The sequence below is a fragment of the Oncorhynchus keta genome, chromosome 33 (assembly GCF_023373465.1).
Source record: "Oncorhynchus keta strain PuntledgeMale-10-30-2019 chromosome 33, Oket_V2, whole genome shotgun sequence".
Classification (NCBI taxonomy): domain Eukaryota; kingdom Metazoa; phylum Chordata; class Actinopteri; order Salmoniformes; family Salmonidae; genus Oncorhynchus; species Oncorhynchus keta.
In genome coordinates this window covers 9,669,703-9,696,977 of record NC_068453.1, presented here as the reverse complement: position 1 = coordinate 9,696,977, position 27,275 = coordinate 9,669,703, and the positions used below count along the sequence as shown (strand labels likewise).

The following is a 27,275-nucleotide window of genomic DNA, read 5'->3' as shown; positions in this document are numbered from 1 at the left end:
CACTGGAAGAGGATAAGCTACATTAAAGCTACCCCTGAGAAAAATATGTTTTACTGAACTAAAGTCAATTTGAAAAAGTAGTTCACCACATCCCAACTACTTTGTGAAAAAAAAATCATTTGTAAATCTGAAATGTCAGACTATAAATTGCAAGAGCACACTTTGTTAACAGAATGTATAATTTATCTGATTAAACACAAAACCAATGTTGCAAGTGAGAATTAGGCAGGAAAATTACATATTGCATACTTCACCCATATTTTATTGTATTTTTGCAAAACAAGTAGTGTATAGTTCCAGTAGTTACAGTGCCTTCGGAAAGTATTCAGACCCCTTGACTTTTTCCACATTTTATTACATTACAGCCTTATTGTAACGGCAGATCTCCTCTTCGTCTGAAGAGGAGTAAGGATCGGACCAAGATGCAGCGTGGTAAGTGTCCATGATGTCTTTAATCAAGACAAATGAACACTCGAACAAAAACAATAAACGATAACGTGAAATCTACAAAAAAACGAAACAGTACCGTGTGGCGTCAAACACACACACGGAAACAACGTTGGGACGAAACCTGGCACCATCCTTACGGTGAAGCATGTTGGTGGCAGCATCCTATTGTAGGGATGTTTTTCTGCAGCAAGGACTGGGAGACTAGTCAGGATCGAGGCAAAGATGAACGGAGCAAAGTACAGAGACATCCTTGATGAAAACCTGCTCCAGAGCACTCAGGACCTCAGATTGGGGTGAAGGTTCACCTTCCAACAGGACAATGACCCTAAGCGCACTGCCAAGACAATGCAGGAGTTGCTTCGGAACAAGTCACTGAATTTGTCACGTCCTTCAGTGGCCGGGCCAGAGCCCGGACTTGAACCCATCCTAACAACTCTGGAGAGACCTGAAAATAGCTGTGCAGCAACGCTCCCCATCCAACCTGACAGAGCCTTGAGAGGATCTGCAAAGAGGATTGGGAGAAACTCTCCAAATACAGGTGTGCCATGTTTGTAGCGTCCAACTCAAGAAGACTCGAGGTTGTAATCGCTGCCAAATGTGCTTCAACAAAGTACTGAGTAAAGGATCTGAATAATTATCTAAATGTGATATTTCAGTTGTTGATTTTTTAAAACATTTGTACTGTTTTTGCTTTGTCATTGTGGGGTATTGTGTGTAGATTGATCAGGAAAAAAAATATTTAATCAATTTTACAATAAGGCTGTAACGTAACAAAATGTGTAAAAAGTCAAGGGGTCTGAATACTTTCCAAATCCACTGTAGCTACACCACTACATGGCAAAAAAGTAATTAACTACGGAAAACATTTGAAAATGTAGTTAAATACTAGTTGAACTTCATGTACTTTATTTCACCCCAACAATGGATACTGGATGGTAGTGGTTCCGTTAGGGTGGCCATGTTTCCTCAGAATGTTGTTGCAAAGTAATCTTGCCACATCTTATTGCACATCTAAGAATGACGAACACGCGATGCGGCCCGGACTGCATAATTCAGATGAACCTCACTCTTTCCCTCTCTCTTTTTTTTCTCTCTCTCTCTATATATTCTAGTTCTTTCTCTCTTTCTCCGTCCTCAGTCTCCTTCACCACTCTCTCCCTCCCCTTCCTTCTCTCTCTCTCTCTCTTTATGTGGGAGCTCATTCATTGAGCCCTGTGACCTACAAGGGGTAATGAAAACATCGACACCATTCATGAGCTCTGATTGGGTTTCGGAGAAGAAGTAATCACGGGTGATCTAGTCTTCTCTGCCTCGTGGAAACAGCACACCAGGGAACTGCTGCAGTGGTGGGGCAGGTGCTGCTGAGCTGCTTACCAAGAATAGTCTTGTGTTCTAACCAAACATTAAGAGCGGGATGCCCTGTTCAATTATGGATGAAGCAACTCTACTAATTCAAAGAATTATCACTTGAATTCTATTGTCACAGTTATCGTGGTCTTGCAGGAAATGTGTGGCCTATTTAATACACGACGGCCTCGATATTTCATTGAGGAAACAAGAGCGAGGTTGAAGTGGACTAATTGGGTGTATTTATAAAAAGTGATCTCTTAACACACTCTGAAACACTCACAAGTGTTCTTTCTTCCTATCATCAGTCGATTTCCCCGGAGTGTAAACGGGTGTGACTTCCGTACCCTTCAGACCCTCCGGTACAACACGTGACACTCTGCCTTAGTCTTCCCCAATCAGCTCAGCAGAGAGAAACACACTCACTTTGATATTAACATTTCACTTTTACAGCACCCACACACACACACACACACACACACACACACACACACACACACACACACACACACACACACACACACACACACACACACACACACACACACACACACACACACACACACACACACACACACACACACACACACACTTATCTCTGCAGAATCTCACATTGCCCTCCCAATACTTTGAGATATCACCTTATCTGTGTATTTATTTAATTATAAGCTGTTGTGTGTTGAATGTCAATCTAGTACAAACACACATGTACACACATGTACACACACACACACAGATACTTTTTTGGATGCTTTGTAGCCTCAGGATAGTGAATTAGCCTCCTTGATGTTCATCCCATCCTTACATTTATCATGTTGTATCAGCAGAAAATTCTAAATAAACCTTTTAAAAGGCTTCTCCTCACTAATTCTGTAAATGATCCAATTGGCCAATGGATTTATCTTGGTCTTCAAAGCCCAACGCTGAGATTTTCGTTGCAAAAAGCCTGCTGTTGGGCTTGGTGGTTACAGATATTTTTCAATTGTATTTATGGTATTTACATTGCAATCCTCAAGACCAAATGCATCATTCACCTTGACCAAATGTATGTAATGTAACCTATACAGAACATTTATGTGGTCCTGATACACATGGTGCTCATGACTACGGTCTAGAGTTTTCCTGCTCATGTCATCATATGAAACGGTGGGGGGAAACTCAGGGCCCTAAATCCCTCCAATTACAGTAAGTTGATATGATTCTTGATGAGGGCCACGGCTGTGTTATGTATTGTGTCTCCAGTCTCCAGCTCAGACGTTTCTTGGCTCTGTGGGCTTCACAGTGATGTGTGGGAGGGAGGGAGGGAGTGAGGACTCCTGCTGTATCTGTGTGTGCATTATTATACCTACAGTAGTCAGTCAGGCAGAAAAACAAACAAATCAAATAACATTTTACAAACGCTTCGTAAACAACAGTGAAATGCTTACTTACGGGCCCTTCCCAACAACACAGAGAGAAAAATAGAAAATGAATCGACCCCTGCCTCCACGGTGCCCCTGTTGATATAAAGCCACACTACTCCACATAATAATTTCCCAGAAAGTATCATAAATAACCAGAGGAATCTCTCTTTGGCTGTTCCCAAATATTGTACTATTTTACTAGAGCTACAGTACAGTATGCGGTAAAGTTCATATTTGAGTGGGGTGTCATTTGAGATGTGCCCCTGATATCTTCACTGACCATAGAGGACACACACTGGATGTGGATGCAATGATTATATTTATGATTATATGCTTGAGGTGGTTGTCTTTTCTGATCAATGAATGTTAAATGACATTTTTTTCAATTATCTTGATTGATAAATAATGATATTTCCTTGATGTCACCTCTAATGGAATAAAAGTTTATTGAGAGGGATAACCTGCTGTGAAACCACATTCGATTTCGATGCAAACGCAAAATCCCAACTGTGTTTGTCTCATTATCTTTGCCGTAGTTTGGAGTCCGGAAACATCCAGAACTAGAAACGAAAAAAGTTTTTAGACAAGGGTAAGCAACTCAAGATTCATCTTTCGTTTTGTCATCAATAGTTATTTGTGAGTACATTTGATGATTTTAAGTAGTTTTACTGTGATGCCTCTGGAATTGCGAGAGATGTCATCACTTACTTAACCGTACGACGCAGCATAACTAACTAACTAGCTAGCTACTAGCCATTATTGTTGTGCTATGGCGTTCTTGTGCTATGTGCTAGCCATTCTTGTGCTATTGACAGAAGCACGTAGCTAGCGCTTGCTGACTGTCTTCTAATCTTCTAATCTTCTGTCAATAGCAACTGGTTAGTGTCAATGTTTATTGCTGTGATAATTAAACCGGTTTGTTTACTTGCTTGTCATCCAGCAAACATATGACAGCTACATTAGGATGATTATTGTTCATGATAATTAATGTAAACATTTTTCACATTCACAAAATATGTTCTCCTTTCACAGTACTGAATAGCCGATTTCATCTATCTCATCCATAATGTTGCCTAAATTCAAGTGCCCCCGTCTGTTACAAAACCTACACAAGCTTGCTACTGTCAGTGACCTCCATTATCATTGAATCATGAGTCCCCCCAGTTGAATGTTCAGGAGGAGCTGTTACAGCCTCAGCCACTGTCTCTACACAGCCATGCCACGCCTGGAGCCGGAGGAGGAGAGCGGGCCTGCGCCCGGCGGGGAGGTGGACATGTGGTCATTGGTGCGTTGCCTGGGTTACCTGTCCAGTTTCAACCTGATGGTGGCAGTATGCCTGGGCCTGTACGTGCGCTGGGAGCAGACGGACGAGCCCATGATCCTTGTCATCTTCATCTTGGGTCTCTTCATCCTGGGCATCGCCAGCATCCTTTACTACTACTTCTCCATGGAGGGGGCCAGTCTCAGCCTCTTCCACCTGTGGTTTAGCTTCCTTCTGGGCCTCCTGTGCTTCCTCAATAGTCCCTCGCTGGAGGATAATGTGAAGGAGCAGGCTACTAACTACATGTTGCTGGCTAGTGTGGCTTTGAGGACAGTGTGGGCTTTAACAGATAGGATAATGGGCTGTGTTCACTATAAACCCACCCTGCTCTCGTCCAAGGAGCTCCTAGAACTCCTAGGCTTTGGCATTGCCAGCACCACCATGCTGATGCACAAATCTATGGCCTTCATTGCCCTAGTGGTGGCGCTGGGGGCCCTGATCGTGGGCCTGCGTGTCAAGTCCCTCCTAGCCCTGCCCAACTTGGCCTGCTTCACCCTGGTCACCTCCCTGCTGTTTTTCAAGGCCGTGGGGATAACCACCAACCCCTTCGCCCTGGGCTGCTACCTGGGCCGTCTGATCTGTGACCCCCTCTTGGACGTCTACTTCAGCAGCCTAGGGGCCACCGAGCGCTGGCTACCCCTGCTTTCCTGGGGGCGTGTCTGGTGTCGACTCTCCCTGCTCCCCCTGGGGCTTGTGGAGATGGCCTTCTTCATCCTAGCCGCTCTAAAGATGAGCCATCTAGAACTGTGGTACCTGGTGATCCCTGGATTCTGTGTGTTTGGCCTGTTCTGGACAGTCTGCCACGTGGTGCTGCTGATCACACTGTGGGGCTTCCACACCAAGCTGAGTGACTGTCAGAAGGCGCGCTCAGTCCAGCAGTCAGACTCACGAAACCTGGACCGGGTCATGGCCTCGCGGGGGATGAGACACTTCTGCCTGATCTCTGAACGACTGGTCTTCTTCAGCCTGGTGTCCACAGCCATTCTGGCAGCTGTGTCCTGGCAGGTAAGATGCTACATATTGCTACATGGTAAACTGGCAGGGTAATATATGTTAAACTAATGAATGAAAAGATGGATTGATAAATCCGTTAGCTGATTGAGCGATTGATCTGAGCTTTTCATTTATTTTGATTTTGCCACATTGAGAAGATTTGAATGATCTTATTCGAGACAGACCTGACCATGATAGCTGCATAGCCTAATAACAAAGCAAGGTGAGTAGCGTCATCAACATTGAAACATCAAGCTTCACGTCATAAACCCCGGAGACTGACGCTTGCTAGAGGCCTGGCATGCATTCACAAGACAGTCCCAAGCCGGAGAGGAGAGCTGCTTCTGCTCTCAACCGTGACCAAGTGAATTAGCTCTTTAATATGCCTATCTCCTTACATAAAGAGCCATAAGTTATTTAGCCTTAATTTAGCTTTACCTTGTAATCTGCTATTAGCATAACAGGCTACGCTGAGGCATGTCCAACTATTTGCCACGTCATGTAAGATCTGCAGCCAGTTTATGCTACTGTACCTGTAGACTTTCAGTTATTGTGCTAACACTAGGCGAGTTGCGTCATCATTGGTTCGCGAAAAGAAAAAAAAATGCTTGTAATTTCCTTCATACTGCACGCAGAGATATAGCCTGGGTAGGTAGAAAAATGAATTGTCAGAATCTCGCTGTGTCCCTCTAAGCTATGACCCCACCATTTATTTTAATCATGAGCAAAAGCTGTTGGTTTTCTACCTAAAGTTGCAATGGGTCCATTTAATGGCCCTGTGCCATCAAAAATGTGATTTTTTTTCTGTCTTGTGTATGTTTCCACACTATGAGGTTGTAAAAGCTGAAAAGGCCACCTTGAATTTCTGCCTGTTTTGGTGGGATGGAGATTTGTCCTGACTGTTAACATCACCAGGCAGTAAATGAGTAAATAGACCAATAAGAAACAGTTCCAAAATGTCTCAGCTAGGTCTCAGTTTTCCCCTCCCCACTCAGACCACTCCCAGACAATCCTAAAAAATGTCTTGCTTGAGAAATTGCTCTTTGCTAAGAATCTATTTTTGGTTATCTTTGACCATTTTAATTTAAAACAATCACAATCAATTGTTACTCAAATGATTTGATATTGGGATCAAAACTACCTTTAGTAAGCACAAGAGACATGCAAAATTAATAAAAGGCTGTGGCAGTACGAGCATGAAGAGCAGCATCTAGTGGGAAAAACCTGGTACTTTCACACTCATTTATGGGGGGAAATGCAAGTGACTTCAATGGCTAATTTCTCTGAACAGGAAAGAAAAAAAACATCACCGAATTCACAATACATAGGATGAAACAACAATACTCCAAGCCACAGCTTCATAATACTTGTCAAACATAGACAACTGATACCTTATGGTGGCGGTTGGGGTGGCCTTATTTTGGGTGGGGTACATGGGTGGCTTTTGACTATTTATTTGGATTCCTCATGTCTTAGTCATTTTAAGAAGTGGTTTTGTCCAAATAGGATGTTGGGTATTATACTTAATGAATATTATATGAATCCTATGATTGAAATGGCCAATTTGGGTGTAATCAATTAGCTTAATTTCTCAGAGTTCAAAAGGTGTTTTCAACAAAATAATGATTCAGGAATGCTTATCTTATCTGTTTCTAACTACAGAAACTATTTCAGAACAATCAGAGATGGTGGCTGTTGTCATGGTCTGCTGAAATTAAATGGAACTACCCTTAAAGAGATTCTCCTGTACCTTTTGTATACTTTTTTGCCGGTAGTTTTGAAAATATTACTCACGAGCCAAAAGTGGTACACAAATTGCGTACTACATCACATGTGCAGCTATGTGCACCACGTTATTTTTCTTTCACTCACTCACTCACTCACTCACTCACTCACTCACTCACTCACTCACTCACTCACTCACACACACAGCCGTTGGGCCACGCTGGATAACGATGGGCAGGTGCCTTGCTAGCTGTCACACACACTAAGGCTGAAACTTATTGGCTAGAACTGTAATTGCTCTAGGCACAGCTTCAAGAAACAGTTGCTTTCAAACGTATTTTCTCGTATTTCGTAGCTAATTAAGGTGACAGTAATTCTGCTCATAGATTATGCATGTATGAACTACACATTAACACATCCAGCCCAAAGCAGGAGGTTTACATTTTTTTAATTTCTTAGTCGTCAAAGTATTGGTGCATGTCTTTAAGCAAGAATACTTACTCAACCCACCCACACACTCTTAAACATGTAAAGTAAATTAAACAATTCAGTGTCCGTGTTACCAAACATATAGGCCTAGCTATAGCTTTGAATTGTTTCTATAATCTAGGCCTATAGCCTTGCTCTACGTTTTAAAGGGCTTGAATGCTGGGATTGCATAAGAGCTTCAGTGCTGCTTTGTCAAATGAGGACTGAGGAGATGATTATGGACCAGCTGTGAGTCCTTGGGCAGTCGTAGCTGAATTTAACAAGAAGTCTGCTGCCTCCATCCAAAACTGACTCTAATAATGAAGTAGGGAGTTCTGATGTGGTAACCTTGCTGGTGCCTCGCTAATTGGACAAATCAGATTGAGGAAAAATATGAGGTTTAATAAGGGTTTTAATTGCAAATTTGAATGTAACACAAGTGTAATTGAGGAATCGCAAGGCTATGTGGAAATCGTCAAGGCAACATCATAAAATTATTTAGTTGTGTATTTACTGAATTTTAACAGCTTGGTGAATTTGTATAATAAGAGTCCATTGGGTAGAACTATAGATTTTGGCCTTGAATTCACTTAGACTATCTTTGAAAAGGCTTCATTCTCACTCCCACAACTTGACTTGATTGTGTTTGAAGGGTGTTTTGAGCTGAAGCCTTTTGTTTTTAAATGTGTAGCTAAATTATCTTGTGCTTCAATACATTGAAAAAAAATCACAAATGAAATGCTCTCTTGTGTTGCAGCCCTCCAATGGTGTGTTCATGAGTGTGTTCCTGGTGGTCCTCCCTCTGGAGTCTCTGGCCCACGGGCTCTTCCATGAGCTGGGCAGCTGCCTGGGGGGCACATCTGTGGGCTACGCTGTGGTCGTCCCTACCAGCTACAGCAGGTATATAACCGTACACACAATCAATCAAATGTATTTATAAAGCCTTTTTCACATCAGCTGATGTTACAAAGTGCTATACAGGAACCCAGCCTAAAACCCCAAACGGCAAGCAAAACAGATGTAGAAGCACGGTGGCTAGAAAAAACTCCCTAGAAAGGCAGGAACCTCAGAAGAAATCTAGAGAGGAACCAGGCTCTGAGGGATGGCTAGTCCTCTTCTGGCAGTGCCGGGTGGAGATTATAACAGTACATGGCCAAGATCTTCAAACGTCCATAGATGACCAGCAGGGTCAAATAATAATAATAATAATAATAATCACAGTGGTTGTAGAGGGTGCAACCTCAGGAGTAAATGTCAGTTAGCTTTTCATAGCCGATCATTCAGAGTTAGAGACAGCAGGTGCGGTAGAGAGAGGGAGTCGAAAACGGCAGGTCAGGGACAAGGTAGCATGTCCGGTGAACATGTCAGGGTTCCATAGCTGCAGGCAGAACAGTTGAAACTGGAGCAGCAGCACGACCAGGTGGACTGGGGACAGCAAGGAGTCATCATGTCAGGTAGTCCTGAGGCATGGTCCTAGGGCTCAGGTCCTCCGAGAAAAGAGAGAAAGAGAATTAGGAGCATACTTACATTCACACAGGACACCGGATAAGACCGGAGAAATACTCCAGATATAACAGACTGATCCTAGCCCCCTGACACAAACTATTGCAGCATAAATACTGGTGGCTGAGACAGGAGGGGTCGGGAGACACTGTGGCCCCATCCGACGATACCCCCGGACAGGGCCAACCAGGCAGGATATAACCCAACCTACTTTGCCGAAGCACAGCCCCCACACCACTAGAGGGATATCTTCAAACCTCCAACTTTCTACCCTGAGACGAGGCCGAATATAGCCCACGAAGATCTCCCCCACGGTACGAACCTGTATATACAGTTGAAGTCGGAAGTTTACATACACTTAGATTGGAGTCATTAAAACTAGTTTTTCAACCACTACGCATTTCTTGTTAACAAACTATAGTTTTGGCAAGTCGGTTAAGACATCTACTTCGTGCATGACACAAGTAATTTTTACAACAATTGTTTACAGACTATTTCACTTCTACTTCACTGTATCACAATTCCAGTGGGTCAGAAGTTTACATACACTAAGTTGATTGTGCCTTTAAACAGCTTGGAAGATTCCAGAAAATGATGTCATGGCTTTAGAAGCCTCTGATAGGCTAATTGACATAATTTGAGTAAATTGGAGGTGTACCTGTGGATGTATTTCAAGGCCTACCTTCAAACTCAGTGCCTCTGCTTGACGTCATGGGAAAATCAAAATAAATCAGCCAAGAGAGAAAATTGTCAGAGAAAATATTGTCAATCTCCACAGGTCTACAGCAATTTCCAAACTCCTGAAGGTACCACGTTCATCTGTACAAACAATAGTACGCAAGTATAAACACCATGGGACCACGCAGCCGGCATACGGCTCAGGAAGTTGACGCGTTCTGTCACCGAGAGATGAACGTACTTTGGTGCGAAAAGTGCAAATCAATCCCAGAACAACAGCAAAGGACCTTGTGAAGATGCTGGAGGAAACGGGTACAAAAGTATCTATATCCACAGTAAAACGAGTCCTATATCGACATAACCTGAAAGGCCGCTCACCTAGGAAGAAGCCACTGCTCCAAAACTGCCATTAAAAAAGCCAGACTACGGTTTGCAACTGCACATCGGGACAAAGATCGTACTTTTTGGAGAAATGTCCTCTGGTCTGATGAAACAAAAATGGAACTTTGGCCATAATGACCATTGTTATGTTTGGAGGAAAAAGGGGGAAGCTTGCAAGCCAAAGAACACCATCCTAACCGTGAAGCACGGGGGTGGCAGCATCATGTTGTGGGGGTGGTTTGCTGCACTTCACAAAATAGATGGCTTCATTAGGATGAAAAATGATGTGTATATATTGAAGCAACATCTCAAGACATCAGTCAGGAAGTTAAAGCTTGGTTGCAAATGGGTCTTCCAAATGGACAATGATTCCAAGCATACTTCCAAAGTTGTGGCAAAATGGCTTAAGGACAATAAAGTCACGGTATTGGAGTGGCCATCACAAATCCCCGACCTCAATCCAATAGAAAATTTGTGGGCAGAACTTAAAAAGCGTGTGTGAGCAAGGAGGTCTACAAAGCTGACTCAGTTACACCAGCCCTGTCAGGAGGAATGGGCCAACATTCATCCAACCTATTGTGGGAAGCTTGTGGAAGGCTACCAAAAACATTTGACCCAAGTTCAACAATTTAAAGGCAATGCTACCAAATACTAATTGAATGTTTGTACACTTCTGGCCCACTGGGAATGTGATGAAAGAAATTAAAGCTGAGATAAATCATTCTCTCTGCTATTATTCTGACATTTCACATTCTTAAAATAAAGTGGTGATCCTAACTGACCTAAAACAGGGATTTGTTACTTGTGAAAAACTGAGTTTAAATATATTTAGCTGAGGTGTATGTAAACTTCCAACTTCAACTGTGTGTGTGTGTGTGTGTGTGTGTGTGTATATATATATATATCGATTGTGCATGGCCACGCAGTCGTGGGTGAACAGGGAGTACAGGAGAGGGCTGAGAACGCACCCTTGTGGGACACATGTCTACGATTAAAACACATAGCAACGATTAAACACGAACCACTGCTTTTAAACAGGGCAAGGTGACCGGAAACATGACCGAATACATACAGTGTAGCTATTCCCTCCGCAAGGCAATCAAACAAGCTAAGCGTCAGTATAGAGACAAAGTAGAGTCGCAATTCAACGGCTCAGACACAAGAGGTATGTGGCAGGGTCTACAGGAAAATAACCTCACACTCAACTTCAACAAAACTAAAGAGATGATTGTGGACTTCAGGAAACAGCAGAGGGAGCACCCCCCTATCCACATCGATGGGACAGTAGTGGAGAGGGTAGTAAGTTTTAAGTTCCTCGGCATACACATCACAGACAAACTGAATTGGTCCACCCACACAGACAGCATCGTGAAGAAGGCGCAGCAGCGCCTCTTTAACCTCGGGGCTGAAGAAATTCGGCTTGTCACCAAAAGCACTCACAAACTTCTACAGATGCACAATCGAGAGCATCCTGTCGGGCTGTATCACCGCCTGGTACGGGAACTGCTCCGCCCACAACCGTAAGGCTCTCCAGAGGGTAGTGAGGTCTGCACAACGCATCACCGGGGGCAAACTACCTGCCCTCCAGGACACCTACACCACCCGATGTCACAGGAAGGCCATAAATATCATCAAGTACAACAACCACCCGAGCCACTGCCTGTTCACCCCGCTACCATCCAGAAGGTGAGGTCAGTACAGGTGCTGCTGCCAACACACTGACTCAGCTCCAGCCACTTTAATAATGGGAATTGATGGAAATGTATGTAAAATATATCACTAGCCACTTTAAACAATGCTACTTAATATAATGTTTACATACCCTACATTATTCATCTCATATGTACAGTGCCTTGCGAAAGTATTCGGCCCCCTTGAACTTTTCGACCTTTTGCCACATTTCAGGCTTCAAACATAAAGATATAAAACTGTATTTTTTTGTGAAGAATCAACAACAAGTGGGACACAACGACATTTATTGGATATTTCAAACTTTTTTAACAAATCAAAAACTGAAAAATTGGGCGTGCAAAATTATTCAGCCCCTTTACTTTCAGTGCAGCAAACTCTCTCCATAAGTTCAGTGAGGATCTCTGAATGATCCAATGTTGACCTAAATGACTAATCATGATAAATACAATCCACCTGTGTGTAATCAAGTCTCCGTGTAAATGCACCTGCACTGTGATAGTCTCAGAGGTCCGTTAAAAGCGCAGAGAGCATCATGAAGAACAAGGAACACACCAGGCAGGTCCAAGATACGGTTGTGAAGAAGTTTAAAGCCGGATTTGGATACAAAAAGATTTCCCAAGCTTTAAACATCCCAAGGAGCACTGTGCAAGCGATAATATTGAAATGGAAGGAGTATCAGACCACTGCAAATCTACCAAGACCTGGCCGTCCCTCTAAACTTTCAGCTCTTACAAGGAGAAGACTGATCAGAGATGCAGCCAAGAGGCCCATGATCACTCTGGATGAACTGCAGAGATCTACAGCTGAGGTGGGAGACTCTGTCCATAGGACAACAATCAGTCGTATATTGCACAAATCTGGCCTTTATGGAAGAGTGTCAAGAAGAAAGCCATTTCTTAAAGATATCCATAAAAAGTGTTGTTTAAAGTTTGTCACAAGCCACCTGGGAGACACACCAAACATGTGGAAGAAGGTGCTCTGGTCAGATGAAACCAAAATGGAACATTTTGGCAACAATGCAAAACGTTATGTTTGGCGTAAAAGCAACACAGCTCATCACCATGAACACACCATCCCCACTGTCAAACATGGTGGTGGCAGCATCATGGTTTGGGCCTGCATTTCTTCAGCAGGGACAGGGAAGATGGTTAAAATTGATGGGAAGATGGATGGAGCCAAATACAGGACCATTCTGGAAGAAACCTGATGGAGTCTGCAAAAGACCTGAGACTGGGACGGAGATTTGTCTTCCAACAAGACAATGATCCAAAACATAAAGCAAAATCTACAATGGAATGGTTCAAAAATAAACATATCCAGGTGTTAGAATGGCCAAGTCAAAGTCCAGACCTGAATCCAATCGAGAATCTGTGGAAAGAACTGAAAACTGCTGTTCACAAATGCTCTCCATCCAACCTCACTGAGCTCGAGCTGTTTTGCAAGGAGGAATGGGAAAAAATGCAGTCTCTCGATGTGCAAAACTGATAGACATACCCCAAGCGACTTACAGCTGTAATCGCAGCAAAAGGTGGCGCTACAAAGTATTAACTTAAGGGGGCTGAATAATTTTGCACGCCCAATTTTTCAGTTTTTGATTGGTTAAAAAAGTTTGAAATATCCAATAAATGTCGTTCTACTTCATGATTGTGTCCCACTTTTTGTTGATTCTTCACAAAAAAAATACAGTTTTATATCTTTGTTTGAAGCCTGAAATGTGGCAAAAGGTCGCAAAGTTCAAGGGGGCCGAATACTTTCGCAAGGCACTGTATATACTGTACTCTATATCATCTACTGCATCTTTATGTAATACATGTATCGCTAGCCACTTTAAACTATGCCACTTTGTTTACATACCCTACAGAAGGAATGTTCCTCATCTCATATGTATATACTGTACTCGATACCATCTACTGCATCTTGCCTATGCCGTTCTGTACCATCACTCATTCATAGATATTTATGTACATATTCTTTATCCCTTTACACTTGTGTGTATAAGGTAGTAGTTTTGAAATTGTTTGGTTAGATTACTCGTTGGTTATTACTTCATTGTCGGAACTAGAAGCACAAGCATTTCGCTACACTCGCATTAACATCTGCTAACCATGTGTATGTGACAAATACATTTGATTTGATGTACACAGAACTCACACACACACCAGGGTCTCCGTTAGCCGCTAATAGCCAGCTTTTGGCAAATACATTTGACCGGTCATGCTTGTCGGTTTCTAAAATAATTTGAATAATTTAGTGGAATTAAATTGGCACGTGTGTATTTTCGTTAGTCGTTAGGTTTATCACACAAGCACAGCATACAGATGCAGAGCCTATGATTGGAAAATCTGTCACACAGCGTGAGAGCTGCTGCTACAGCTCCTCAAACAGCTCATTTGTTGCTGCTGGAGTGAAACTTGCATTTATAAGCCCAATCATTGCGTAACAATTCTAAATACAATCGCGTGTTAACTGTTTTGATGGCCCCGATTTTAAAAAGAGCTACTATTTTTATTTATCAACTGTTAATTAAAACACTCTTCCCATTCTCCATTCAAGTTTATATAGGTATCGGCACGCTTCAGCATGTTACACACCACTTTGTGATGAGCTGGAAGCTGTATACGTTTTGAAAACACTGATTTAAAGGTTTGAAACCTAAATGTTTTAATTCATTTTATGAGGCATGACTTACCTTGCTTCAAAGTAAAATCCGACCATTGAAACATGGGGGCAATTCTTCTCTAAAGACTTCCATAAACCATTGAAACCAGTAGCATATTTTTCTCATGTTCTATTGGTTTTCAAATCAACTTTCTTTCAATACTCACACTAACCATACAATTTGTGACATGAATTGAGTATATAGTATACTTATTGGTTATAGTTAGTTTGCAAAAAGTTCCCCGATGTCGTACCAAATTCGCCAAAATACAAATTAAACAAGCAGTGTACACTATTTCCGAGCTTTTAGGGCCCATAATGCAATACTTCAAAAAATGGGCGTAGCTTCACAACATTTTCAGATTTGAAGAAAATGGCGGAAAATATGCAGCCGAAGTCCGACGAGAGCGGATACAAATTCATTCCTTTAACTAATTATCACAAGAAAATGTTGAGAAATGTAGTGAAGTCCTGACTTTTCAAATAACTTACATTGGCTGACAATTTGTTAGCTGTGCTCTCCTTACGAACCGCATAGCATTACAGCAGTATGTATCAGTATTATCTAACTTTAGTTGGCTACTAATACATGAAACTTGCCAGGCAGTATATTAACTAACTACCAGACGTTTATTGACTTGATTGTTAACATAATTCTTAGCTAAGTGGTATGGTCAATGTGCGTTTCAATGGACATTGTTAATTCTGGCTATCTGCTATTTCAGAACACTCTCGTTAGTGTGTCAGAGTGCGGAATAACTGATGAATTTACAAACGCTCAACACCTGTTGAATATGGCCGGTGGCAGTAAACGTCGGCATAAAAAAGCGTAATTCAATTGTTGCCAGCAGCACAGTTAGTCACCAACGCTCTGGCTAACATAAACAGTCTTACCAGCTCTGCTAGGGCGAGTAAAATGGTCAGAGTGAGGTGTTCTCTTATTTGTGTCTGGAAGTAGCTTGCCAACATTAGCTAGTCAGCTTGGGTGCTTGACTGCCATTGAACGCTCGGATCAACCCTACTCCTCGGCCAGAGTGTCCAGTGTGCGCTCTGAACGCTCCGGGAGCGAAACGCTCTGAATTTACGAATGGACAATCTGACAACGCCCAGAGCGCACTCTGGCACTCCAGATTGAATTTACGAACACACCTGAAATCATAAAATGTCTAGCTAGTCATTTGTTATGATAACAAACTAGCAAGAGGTTGCATAGCTACAGCATCAATTTACAGTAGACAGGCGTAGTACGCTCAACTGAAATGATACCATTTGTTTACAGTATTCTAAAATGAGCTCATAGTATATATTATGTAGTGTATATATTCATTTCCTGGCTGCAATCCCGTTAACGGGATGATATGACAACAGCCAGTGAAAGTGCAGGGCGCCAAATTCAAAACAACAAATCTCAGAATTAAAATTCCTCAAACATACATGTATCTTATACAAGGTAATCGTGTTGTTAATCCCACCACAGTGTCCGATTTCAAATAAGCTTTACGGTGAAAGCACCACAAACGATTGTTAGGTCACCACCAAGCCACAAAAAACGCAGCCATTTTTCCAGCCAAAGAGAGGAGTCACAAAAAGCACAAATAGAGATAAAATGAATCACTAATCTTTGATCTTCATCAGATGACACTAATAGGACTTCATGTTACACAATACATGTATGTTTTGTTTGATAAAGTTCATATTTATATTTAAAAAATCTGAGTTTACATTGGAGCGTTACGTTCACTAGTTCCAAAAACATCCAGTGATTTTGCATAGCCACATCGATTCAACTGAAATACTCATCATAAATGTAGATGATAATACAAGTCATACTCATGGAATTATAGATATACTTCTCCTTAATGCAAACGCTGTCAGATTTCAAAAAACCTATACGGAAAAAGCAAACCATGCAATAAGCTGAGATGGCGCTCAGAAAATTAGTCAAATTAGCCGCCATGTTGGAGTCAACAGAAACCAGAAATTACATGATAAATATTTCCTTACCTTTTGACGATCTTCATCAGAATGCACTCCCAGGAATCGCAGTTCCACAATAAATGCTTGATTTGTTCGATAATGTCCGTTATTTATGTCCAAGTAGCTGCTTTTGTTAGCGTTTGGTACACATATCCAAACGTTCGTGTGTTTGGACAAAAACTTAAAAAAGTTATATTACAGGTCGAAGAAACATTTCAAACTAAGTATAGAATCAATCATTATGATGTTTTTATCATAAATCTTCAATAAAGTTCCAACCGGAGAATTCCTTTGTGTCTCGAGGAGGAGTCGATATCATGTGGAATGCGCGTGACCAAGAAATGTCTCTCTGTCAGTAAGCTGACTCATTCCTTTCTTATTCTGTCCCACAACACAGCAGAAGCCTCATTTAAATTTCTAAAGACGGTCGACATCTAGTGGAAGCCCTAGGAAGTGTAACTTCGTTCATATCCCAATGTGAATTCAATAGGGCCTGGATTGAAAATATACCAACCTCAAATTTCTCACTTCCTGTTTGGATTTCTTCTCAGGTTTTTCGCTGCCATATGAGTTATGTTATACTCATTTACATTACATTTAAGTCATTTAGCAGACGCTCTTATCCAGAACGACTTACAAATTGGTGCATTCACCTTATGACATCCAGTGGAACAGCCACTTTACAATAGTGCATCTAAATGTGGTCCTTCTGTGGCTCAGTTGGTAGAGCATGGCGCTTGTAACGCCAGGGTAGTGGGTTCGATTCCCGGGACCACCCATACGTAGAATGTATGCACACATGACTGTAAGTCGCTTTGGATAAAAGCGTCAGCTAAATGGCATATATTATTATTATTATTATTATTAAATCTTTTAAGGGGGGTGAGAAGGATTACTTTATCCTATCCTAGGTATTCCTTAAAGAGGTGGGGTTTCAGGTGTCTCCGGAAGGTGGTGATTGACTCCGCTGTCCTGACGTCGTGATTGAGTGTGTTCCACCATTGGGGAGCCAGAGCAGCGAACAGTTTTGACTGGGCTGAGCGGGAACTGTACTTCCTCAGTGGTAGGGAGGCGAGCAGGCCAGAGGTGGATGAACGCAGTGCCCTTGTTTGGGTGTAGGGCCTGATCAGAGCCTGGAGGTACTGAGGTGCCGTTCCCCTCACAGCTCCGTAGGCAAGCACCATGGTCTTGTAGCGGATGCGAGCTTCAACTGGAAGCCAGTGGAGAGAGCGGAGGAGCGGGGTGACGTGAGAGAACTTGGGAAGGTTGAACACCAGACGGGCTGCGGCGTTCTCACAGCCATCATTCAAACTGTTTTAGAAACTTCAGAGTGTTTTCTATCCAATACTAATAATATTATCCATATATTAGCAACTGACACTGAGGAGCAAGCCGTTTACTCTGGGCACCTTTCATCCAAGCTACTCAATACTGCCCCTGCAGCCATAATAAGTTAAGTATGTAGTATACAGAATGTTAGTATGGGTATTCAAACATAGCTCTATTCATATTAGCAAACCATGCTAGTTGTTGCATCTTTAGATGTCCCCTCTTTCTAAATTTCAAACAAATATTTTTATCTCTGTCACATGAAACCGCTTTCAGTTTGCTTTTGACAATGGTGTTTTTCCGCTAATTGCTTTATGGCACAAACACTTTTTTTTGTAGCTTACTGCTATGTGCGCACTGCTAAACTTATAATGTGAAGAAATAATAATGTGAAGAAATAATAATTTATCAACATTTTTAATCTAAACGTTCTGATCTGTTGCATCAGCCTCATTGCTTTTTAAAGATTTCTTCTTTTTTTATGTAGGCTAGGCCTACTAGTTGTATGAATTTGGGATCTATCATCCCATAATTGTTCCAGAGTCTGTTTGGAATAGCCTATTTCTTTCTTGCACAGAACGACAAGCTGACCATAAGAATAGGTCAACATTTTTACTATGTGGGATATTACATGGACATAGGCTAGTGATTTTGCTGTTTTGTCACTCGTCTTGTTGGCTGATGAAAAGTAAATGTGGCCGTTATTCTTACATCTTCAAAGTGCGCATTGGAATTTGGTAAGAAGGGCGCACGCTGTTGCATCGTCGAGTTGCATGTTCTGTGAGGATAATGTGATTTTTTTTTTTTTTTTTGTCAGTGGGTGGACGCCCTAATCAGGTTATGCGCCCAATGCATATGGGTCCGGTAAATTTCTCAAATGTCTGTTAAATTAAAATGCTGCCGATCAAAAGTCAGGCTCCACATTTTCCAAATGGAAACCCTGAAGCGCACACAATTCAGTGTACACATGTACACAAACCTCACACACACAGACCCACATTCACTTTCTTCATCTCCACAATCATCAATCTCCCCTGCACCAAGTATAAAAAAAAATACCTTCATTTTACAGCATCCAGCGGGACAGACCATAATTTCAATTCCCTCACTGGACAAACAAAGTGGAAAATATCCCAATAGCCATGCATAAACATGACCCTAATGTTTTCCCCCCCTGAGGCTGCTCTCTCCCTGGCATACTAAGTGGCTGTGGTTGGAACATGTGTTTACGACCAGGCAGGACCACTCTGTCCGACATGGCACCCTTATCCCTTTGACTAGGACCCATAGGGCTTTAGTCAAAAGTAGTGCACTATGTAGGGAATAGGGTGCCATTGCAGAGTCTGACTCTATCTCTGTGCTGGGGCAGTTAGCACTTGGTCTGTCTGTGGTGGTGATTCGGATGCAGGCCCATACATCTGCTCTGTATTCCAGGGCTGTGGATGTAGGCCCCGGCGGGAGACCAGAGAGCATGTTGAGAATATAGCAGTGTATTATCTACTGTTTGATGGGTTCAAATCATGTTTTTACAATGATGAGGGCCCCTTGGGAAGATGAGAAAGAGGAGGAGGAGAAGAAGGGAACGACAAGGGACAGAGAGCAAAGGAAAGAAAGTCTGACAGGGACAAAGTGAGAGAGGGTGCGGGGGGAGAGAGACAGGCTTTTAGAGAAGGAGGACAGAGGGAAGGGGATAGTGAGAGACTAATATGTTTCCATCTTTGTGTAGATAAGACCCAGGCCAGGTTAGTTACACATCTGTCACGTCAGCCTCCAACAGCCATGTCATCCACTGCCCCCCAGTCATCTCAATACAACCACTCAGACAAAATCTAGTCATTATTTAAACACAACTTTCTCCAGCCCAAGGTCTCTCTCAAGATCATAATAACTCCGCTTTAAGATGGCACGTTTTGAGTTATGGAGATGTCTATATGAGTGAATGGAGAAAGTTGTAATGCCAGGGACAGACAGATACAGAGTGAGTGAGGCTATATTGAGTGACAAGAGACTGGGGAAGCCTTGGCCCTCATGCCTGGTGCTGTGGGATGGAGAGAAAGAGGTGTGTCGGATCAAACAGATTTCTCTGCCTTGACCTCCGAATGATGCTGTTAGTTCAGGACTCCTCTCCATCTTTATTCTCACTAGTTTTAGACAAACACACACATTCCATCTCTACTGTACTGCCAGTGTCTTCACCTCTATTCCTTTTCTTACTCTACATTCTCATCTTCCTCTTTTCAATTCTGCTGTCCCTCTCCACTTGCCATTCTCTCCTCCATATTCATTCTCGTTCCCTCCTTTCCTCCACCCATCCTCTCGTCTTTCCCTCCACAGGCCAGATGGCCAGCCCACCCTCCTACCTCCGGTCCAGGTGCAGGAGCTGAACGTGCTCTCTACGGGCATGTTGAACAGTGTGCAGCGCCTCTTCTCCCACCACATGATTGAGACTTTTGGCTGTGACTACTCCACCAGCGGGGTGACTTTGGAGGCCCTGCAGGCCAAGCTCAAGGCCTTCCTGGAGCTTCGCACGGCCGACGGGCCCCGCCATGATACATACGTGGTGTTCTACAGCGGGCATACGCAGCGCACCGGGGCTTGGGCACTGGCAGGTGAGTGTCACCATAGCTTACAGGGGCTGGGTTGGCTGGCTGGCTGGCTGGCTGGCTGCCTCTCCTCAACGCACAAGCTTCTTGCCTCTGTCTCTCATCTTCTATCAATGTTTATTTTGCACCTATTTATTTCCAGACTAGATCAAACATGAAAAAGACAGGATCAAAATAAGGTTATATGTTTGAATAAAACATGATGATGAGGGTAGAATACTATATTTTTGTTTTGACAAACAATTTAAAGTTTTCCATTTGTTTCTGAGAAAAGTACCAAATATTTTGTAGTCTGCCAGATGCAGTGTGTTCTATCGAACACCTTATTACTTGTTAGATATTACTGCACTGTTGTAGCTACAAACACAAGCATTTCGCTACACCCGCAATAACATCTGCTAAACACGTGTATGTGACCACTAAAGTGTGATTTGTGCCTGTACTTTTCATGAATCCATCGCTCTTAGTAGAAATGAAGAGTCTCAACATTTTCCCAGTGTGATAACTGAAGCTTGTCTTCAGTGGCTGCCAACACACACCCACGCTTTATCACTGCGTGGTGCTGCTACGAAGACAAGCTCGGTGACAATTAAACATGACTTGACCGTTAATGTACTCCCACTCGTAACTTTTCCTTTTCTCCATGAACCCAGACTACTTTTACCTTTTTTGTCCTTATTTACTCACCACCCACCTTAACCTTCTCAAATACATGCAGACAGTCATCGTGCCTCATCAGGCAAGTCGGCTGTAATGAGTGCAGTTAATTAGTATTATTAACCCATTACCCAATTATTCTTTTAATGGATTAAGGAAGGAATATATTGTACATTGTAAGCTATGATTACAGTAACTTTTAAAACCTTTTATCAAACACGCTACTAAACCTCTAACATTCAGGGTCAGTAAAAAAAAAACTGGTACGTATCGTCTTCCTAAAGATACAGATCCATCTACGGACCAATGCTTCTCGTAATATGTGTCAAAACAACAACGCAGCCACAGTGTACCACCCCGGTGCTCCCCTGAAACCCAAATTGTACTTTAAGCAACAGTTTGTCACGACCACACAGTGTATTGCTCCTCTTCACCAGTCCCTTTCTGAGCAGCTCCCAAACTGTAAAGAAATATCTTCTCTTGGCTCCATCTACGGGCCCCTCTTAATCTTCCTGCCATGGAGCCCACTGCCATATTAATCCTCATGAAGGATACTGCTTGTCATACGCCGTGTCACAGTGTTTGAGCAGTGGAGGCCGAGTGGAAAAACAACCCGAGCCCTGGCTGGCGTTGGAGCTTTACAGAACGGTCTGGGAAGAGCAGGGTGGGGTGTCTCTGGCACTCTTACACAATCACGCAGGCTGCTCACGCACACATATACACACTCATACGCCGCTCACGTTTCTGCCACAGAGGAAGGGTGCCCAAACAGAGAGCAGTCCCTGTAACTCAGGATTTAGACCAGGGATAGGCCATACAGGCGTGTCGTTGTAGATGGTATTCAGAATAACAATAGAGATGATTTGACAAATAACTTGACTATTCACGTTCCTTTTATTTACATTGTGCATGTTATGATATTAATCATATCAGCTTTTCGCAAATGGTTCCTTGTTTGTCCCAGCCTACGACTAGGGTTGGGGGTTATTAAAATGTTTATTTCTCGCTCTACCAGGAGGAGACTCTCTGCGTCTGGAGCAGCTGCTGGAGTGGTGGAAGGAGAAGAACAGCGGCTTCACCTCCCGTCTCATCCTGGTCCTGGACACGGAGAACTCCATGCCCTGGGTAAAGGACGTCCGCAGGATGGAGGGAGTCTATGTGGCCGTGCAAGGGGCCGAGCTCGCCCCCGCCGGCGACATCGAAGGCGGGGTCGCCCCCCGCCTTGGGGACTTCACCTCGGAGTGGGTGGAGTTCAACTGCAACCCGGACAGCGCCACCCAGTGGTCGGAGAAGGGCAGGATGGTGGCGGCGGCCTACGGCGTGTCGAAACACTGGAGCGACTACACGCTCCATCTTCCCACGGGGAGCGACGTGGCCAAGCACTGGAAGACCCACTTCCCCCAGGCTACCTATCCTCTGGTGCACCTATCCAACTGGTGCTGTGGGCTCAACCTCCTATGGCTGTGTGGAGTGTGTCTGAGGTGCTTCAGGCGACTCAAACTGGGCTGGTTCCCTCCCAATATACTGGACACGGGACAGGGCATCAAACTGGTCCACTCATAGACTGACTGAGCTGTATGTCTGCTTGGGAGATCACTTGCCTGACCACTCACCCTGAATTGAATTCCTCTGCTCTATCAATCGCTACATACAGTCAGTCTGAAACTACCATCCTAGAAGTTGTTTGTGTGACTTCAAAACAAATGAATCAGTGATTGGTTAGATTTGTTTATGACAATCCAGTCAGAGAATCAAAGTTGATAACGTCATCAGGTAAGCAGGCTCTGGCCCAACCCATCTGTTTCTGGGACCAATCAGATTGGTCAGATTGTGTTCGTATTTTAGAAATCGTCGGGGAGGGAGGCAAATCCAGACTCATCGTGGAGAAGAAACGTCAGTTGGCCAGAGCAATGTGGATGGGTAGCCAGGCAAGGAGATCACAAGGGAGGTTCAGCAGGTAGCCTAGTGGTTAAGAGTGTTGGGCCAGTAACCGAAAGGTTGTTGGTTCAAATCCCCGAGCCGACTAGGTGAACAAATCTGTCAATGTGCCCTTGAGCAAAGCACTTAACCCTAATTGCTCCTGAAAGTCTCTCTGGAAAAGAGCGTCTGCTAAATGGCTCAAATGTAAATGTGTTGACAATCATCAGTATCTATGGTAAGCCATGTGTAGACAATCACCAATAGTACATGTGGTAAAGTGGTCACCACCATAGGCCTGATTTCTATGGTAAAGCTATATCCATCACCGCAATCAGTCTTATCGCCATGCTAGTATGGGCCTTGTTTCCAATGGTATAAGTAGACATTCTCCACAATATTCTGTGTATCTATGGTTTACTGACATCCACCCTATGTGCCTTGTTACTTTGTAAATTGAACTTTCGTGGGACATTGTACTTTATTTTGAAAATGCAATATATCATTATTTCAAAAGTGTTTTTTTTTTCTGGGAAGATATTTGTAATTGTTTGTCATGTTTATTTCCACTTTGGAAACTGATAGTATACAGGTTTTACCATTTGAAAATGTCTAGCCAAAGATTTTGGGACAGATTATTGTCTTGGCCAGTGTCTTGCCTTGCGTTTGGTCTTGGTTTCTATTGACTGGCTATTTGAAATCATGAGATGGCTTATTACCTTATTTTAGCACCACATTCTGTTCTATTAGATGGATGACAACAAAATGTGGTTAATTCATTGATTCGTTTTTTTAAACATGAATTTAGTAAATGTGCTGCGTCAGTGTGAGGAGGAAGTGTTGACAATTGGTCGGCCTGACAGGATCTATATAGCTGCAGGGATATACAGTACACAGCTCTCTGCCTGGCGCCACTTTGCTGCAGTTGTTTTGGCATCGAATCCACTGTAAAAACAATGACTCACCACATGTAGCCAATCATTGCATCATAAACCGTTCACTGTGCCCTCATTGGTTTCGATGGCCATGGTGACCCATATTGGCCAACCTTTCTGCTTCATTTGGTGCTTGTCTTGCTCTCTCTCTCTGTGATGCTGCCTTTATGATACACTGTGATGTTTATGCTAAAAAGGTCAAATTGTATTATTCTACATATAAATGAAAGCTAAGCCTTTTGTCTCGCTATATCTTCGTTGTCCTGATTTGAACCATTGTGATGCCTCATCTCAGATTATGCTGGAATAATAAAGTGAATATGTGAAAAGTTGTGTACGTGTGCTGGTCCCTTATCTATTGAAATGAATTGCATTTTGTAAAAACCCTGTGCAGCTCAGCAACATTCTGGTATCTACCTGGACATTGAAACGGGAAGTTTACCCCAGAGATTAAAAGAGTCACTCAGATTAGATTGGAAAGCAGAGTCGATGGGTTCAATTGGGGCCCAATCGTCTCTACATAATTGCTTGTCTCTCAGTGGTGGTTTGAGAGGAGAAAGAGGAGGATACATGGAGACAAATCATGAAATAGCCTAGCCATCCGTTCCAATTCCAGACATTAATATGGCATGGTTTACAGACATTGAGCAAATACAGAACCTCGCTGTATAAATGTTAGTGTTGGCTGCAAATATTGGCTTTGAGAACCTAGAAGTCCGGACAGATGTAGGAATTGTCCTATGCTGCAGTAAAAAGGTTTCCGTTCTCTCTCTCTCTCACCGGGGAGTCTAGCTGGACACAAAGCTTTCACTTCACTTTAGTCCCTCTTTCCTCAACACGTTGTGGTGGACATTCACAAGAAAATGTTTTCCTAATAGAAATCAAATCAAATTTGATTAGTCACATGAGCCGAATACAACAGGTGTAGTAGACCTTACAGTGAAATGCTTACTTACGAGCCCCTAACCAACAATGCAGTTTTAAAAAAAATACAGAGTAAGAAATAAAAGTAACAAGTAATTAAAGAGCAGCAGTAAAATAACAATAGAGAGACTATCTACAGGGGGAGGACCTAGACTTGGCACTTTGGTACCGCTTGTCGTGCGGTAACAGAGAGAACAGTCTGACTAGTGTGGCTGTAGTCTTTGACAATTCTTAGGGCCTTCCTCAGGCAAAATTATGTGCGTGAGTGGTGCCATGACTCTCTCTCTCCTTAGTGGGGATCAAAGGCGCAGGTTTTAAAGGGAAGTTGGGCCGGTTTTATGACTTAACACCGGTCGTTAACTTTCTCTCTCTTGCCCTGCAGCATTGAACAAATGAATGTGGTGTGTGTAGAGAGAGACTCTTGCCTAATAACTTCAACATCAAACAACGGACACTGGGACAATACATTTCAACATCCAAAGGTTGGGGATGATGAGGGATGAAAAATTAATATCTATTTTGTGATGTCATTAAAATTATAAGAAAGACTATAACAGAAATACTGTAGCTTAGGAAGGAAACATTCTAGCTGTAAAGCTTCCACCCCATGGGATGTTCGTACAATGTAAAGAACGATGAAACTTTGTTTGAAAATATAGAAATGTGAGTTTAGTCTTCTGAGATAATGGTTGTTCATGTCTGTTGCACACTAACTAAGCCACGCCCCCAATGAGGTCAGAGTTCGTGTCCACACGCTGGAACCACCCTCCAAGGCCAGAGTGCTTAAAAGGACACCCTGAGAATTGAAATACAGACCAGAGAATGTGAGGACAAAACTACAAGACCAGATAATGGTAAGACCCTCTGAAACTCTCGATGAGTGAAGAATGTGAAGAGTAGACCAAAACATGCACCGTCTGCAGCTCTGCACGTAAAGTAGTCTAGGACAATTGATCCTAGACGGGTGGGAAGACAGATCCCTCTCACCACCGTGTGGTACACCTGAAGTAATCATTCTAATAACACTCCAGAACAAAAGAAGCCTACAACTAAAGATGGACATTGTGACCTCTGGTGGACAACCAGAGACTTACATTGAACTACTCCCCATAGACAGATCGAGTTGTTTCAACAGAGACGACAGAGAAAGACATCTACGTGTAAATATATGTTGCATTTCTAATCCAAATGAGCGGTTATTAAGGTACTAAATATTCATATTTACGGTGAGCATAGATTCCAAATGTATGTACGATAAGTCCACTCTTTGTCTATCCACCTTTTCATCTTTCCCCACCTCCTTTCCATTGTGTAACAAGCCGTCATATCGGGTTAGTCCACTAGGGACTGTTTTCATTGCATTATGTGAGTAATCAATAACCTATGCTATGTGTGTGTGTGTGTGTGTGTGTGTATTTCTGTGTGTATTTCTGTGTGATTATTTAGTTACGAAATAAATAATTAAGCCAATTTGTGAATTGCTGATTTATCACTTAGGTTGGGGTTCGTGCAAATTTTTGAAGTCAATGACATTCAGAATGAAACTGATATGAGGAAATTATTAATTGATGACTGGTATAATATCGAGATATTCTTGAGTTAATTCGGGAAATGGTAACTCATTAAATAAACGTTTCCCGTGGTGCCCCAAATACCTAATGAGTTAATTGTCAATCAATCACATTTATTTATAAAGCCCTTCTTACATCAGCTGACGTCACAAAGTGCTGCACAGAAACTCAGCCTAAAAGCTCAAACAGCAAGAAATGCAGGTGTAGAAGCACAGTGGCTAGGAAAACTCCCTAGAAAGGCCAGAACCTAGGAAGAAACCTAGAGAGGAAACAGGCTATGAGGTGTGGCCAGTCCTCTTCTGGCTGTGCCGGGTGGAGATTATAACAGAACATGGCCAAGATGTTCAAATGTTCATAGATGACCAGCAGGGTCAAATACTAATAATCACAGTGTTTGTAGAGGGTGCAACAGGTCAGCACCTCAGGAGTAAATGTCAGTTAGCTTTTCATAGCCGATCATTCAGAGTTAGAGACAGCATGTGCGGTAGAGAGAGAGAGAGAGAGAGAGAGAGTAGAAAACGGCAGGTCTGGGAAAAGGTTGCATGTCCAGTGAACAGGTCAGGGTTCCATAGCCGCAGGCAGAACAGTTGAAACTGGAGCAGCAGCACAACCAGGTGGACTGGGGACAGCAAATAGTCATCAGGCCAGGTAGTCCCGAGGCATGGTCCTAGGGCTCAGGTCGTCTGAGAGAGAGAGAAAGACAGGAAAAAAAGAGAGAGAATTAGAGAGAGCATACTTACATT

General features: G+C 42.9%; 1 protein-coding gene across 2 annotated transcripts; it reads left to right on the top strand.

Moving 5' to 3' along the window:
* The first annotated feature begins 3,677 nt into the window (after positions 1–3,677).
* Positions 3,678–24,366, top strand: LOC118366195 (transmembrane protein 168-A-like). 2 transcript variants are annotated; one of them, XM_035748681.2, is made up of 5 exons: positions 3,678–3,789; positions 4,233–5,526; positions 8,465–8,607; positions 20,260–20,534; positions 22,201–24,366. In XM_035748681.2, exons 2-5 carry the CDS (start codon positions 4,369–4,371, stop codon positions 22,746–22,748), a joined length of 2,124 nt encoding a protein of 707 aa, XP_035604574.1. In that variant the 5' UTR covers positions 3,678–3,789; positions 4,233–4,368; the 3' UTR covers positions 22,749–24,366. The 2 variants fall into 2 exon arrangements, with proteins under 2 accessions (XP_035604574.1, XP_035604575.1); XM_035748682.2 differs by having other exon boundaries at positions 3,728–3,836.
* The last annotated feature ends 2,909 nt before the right edge of the window (positions 24,367–27,275 follow it).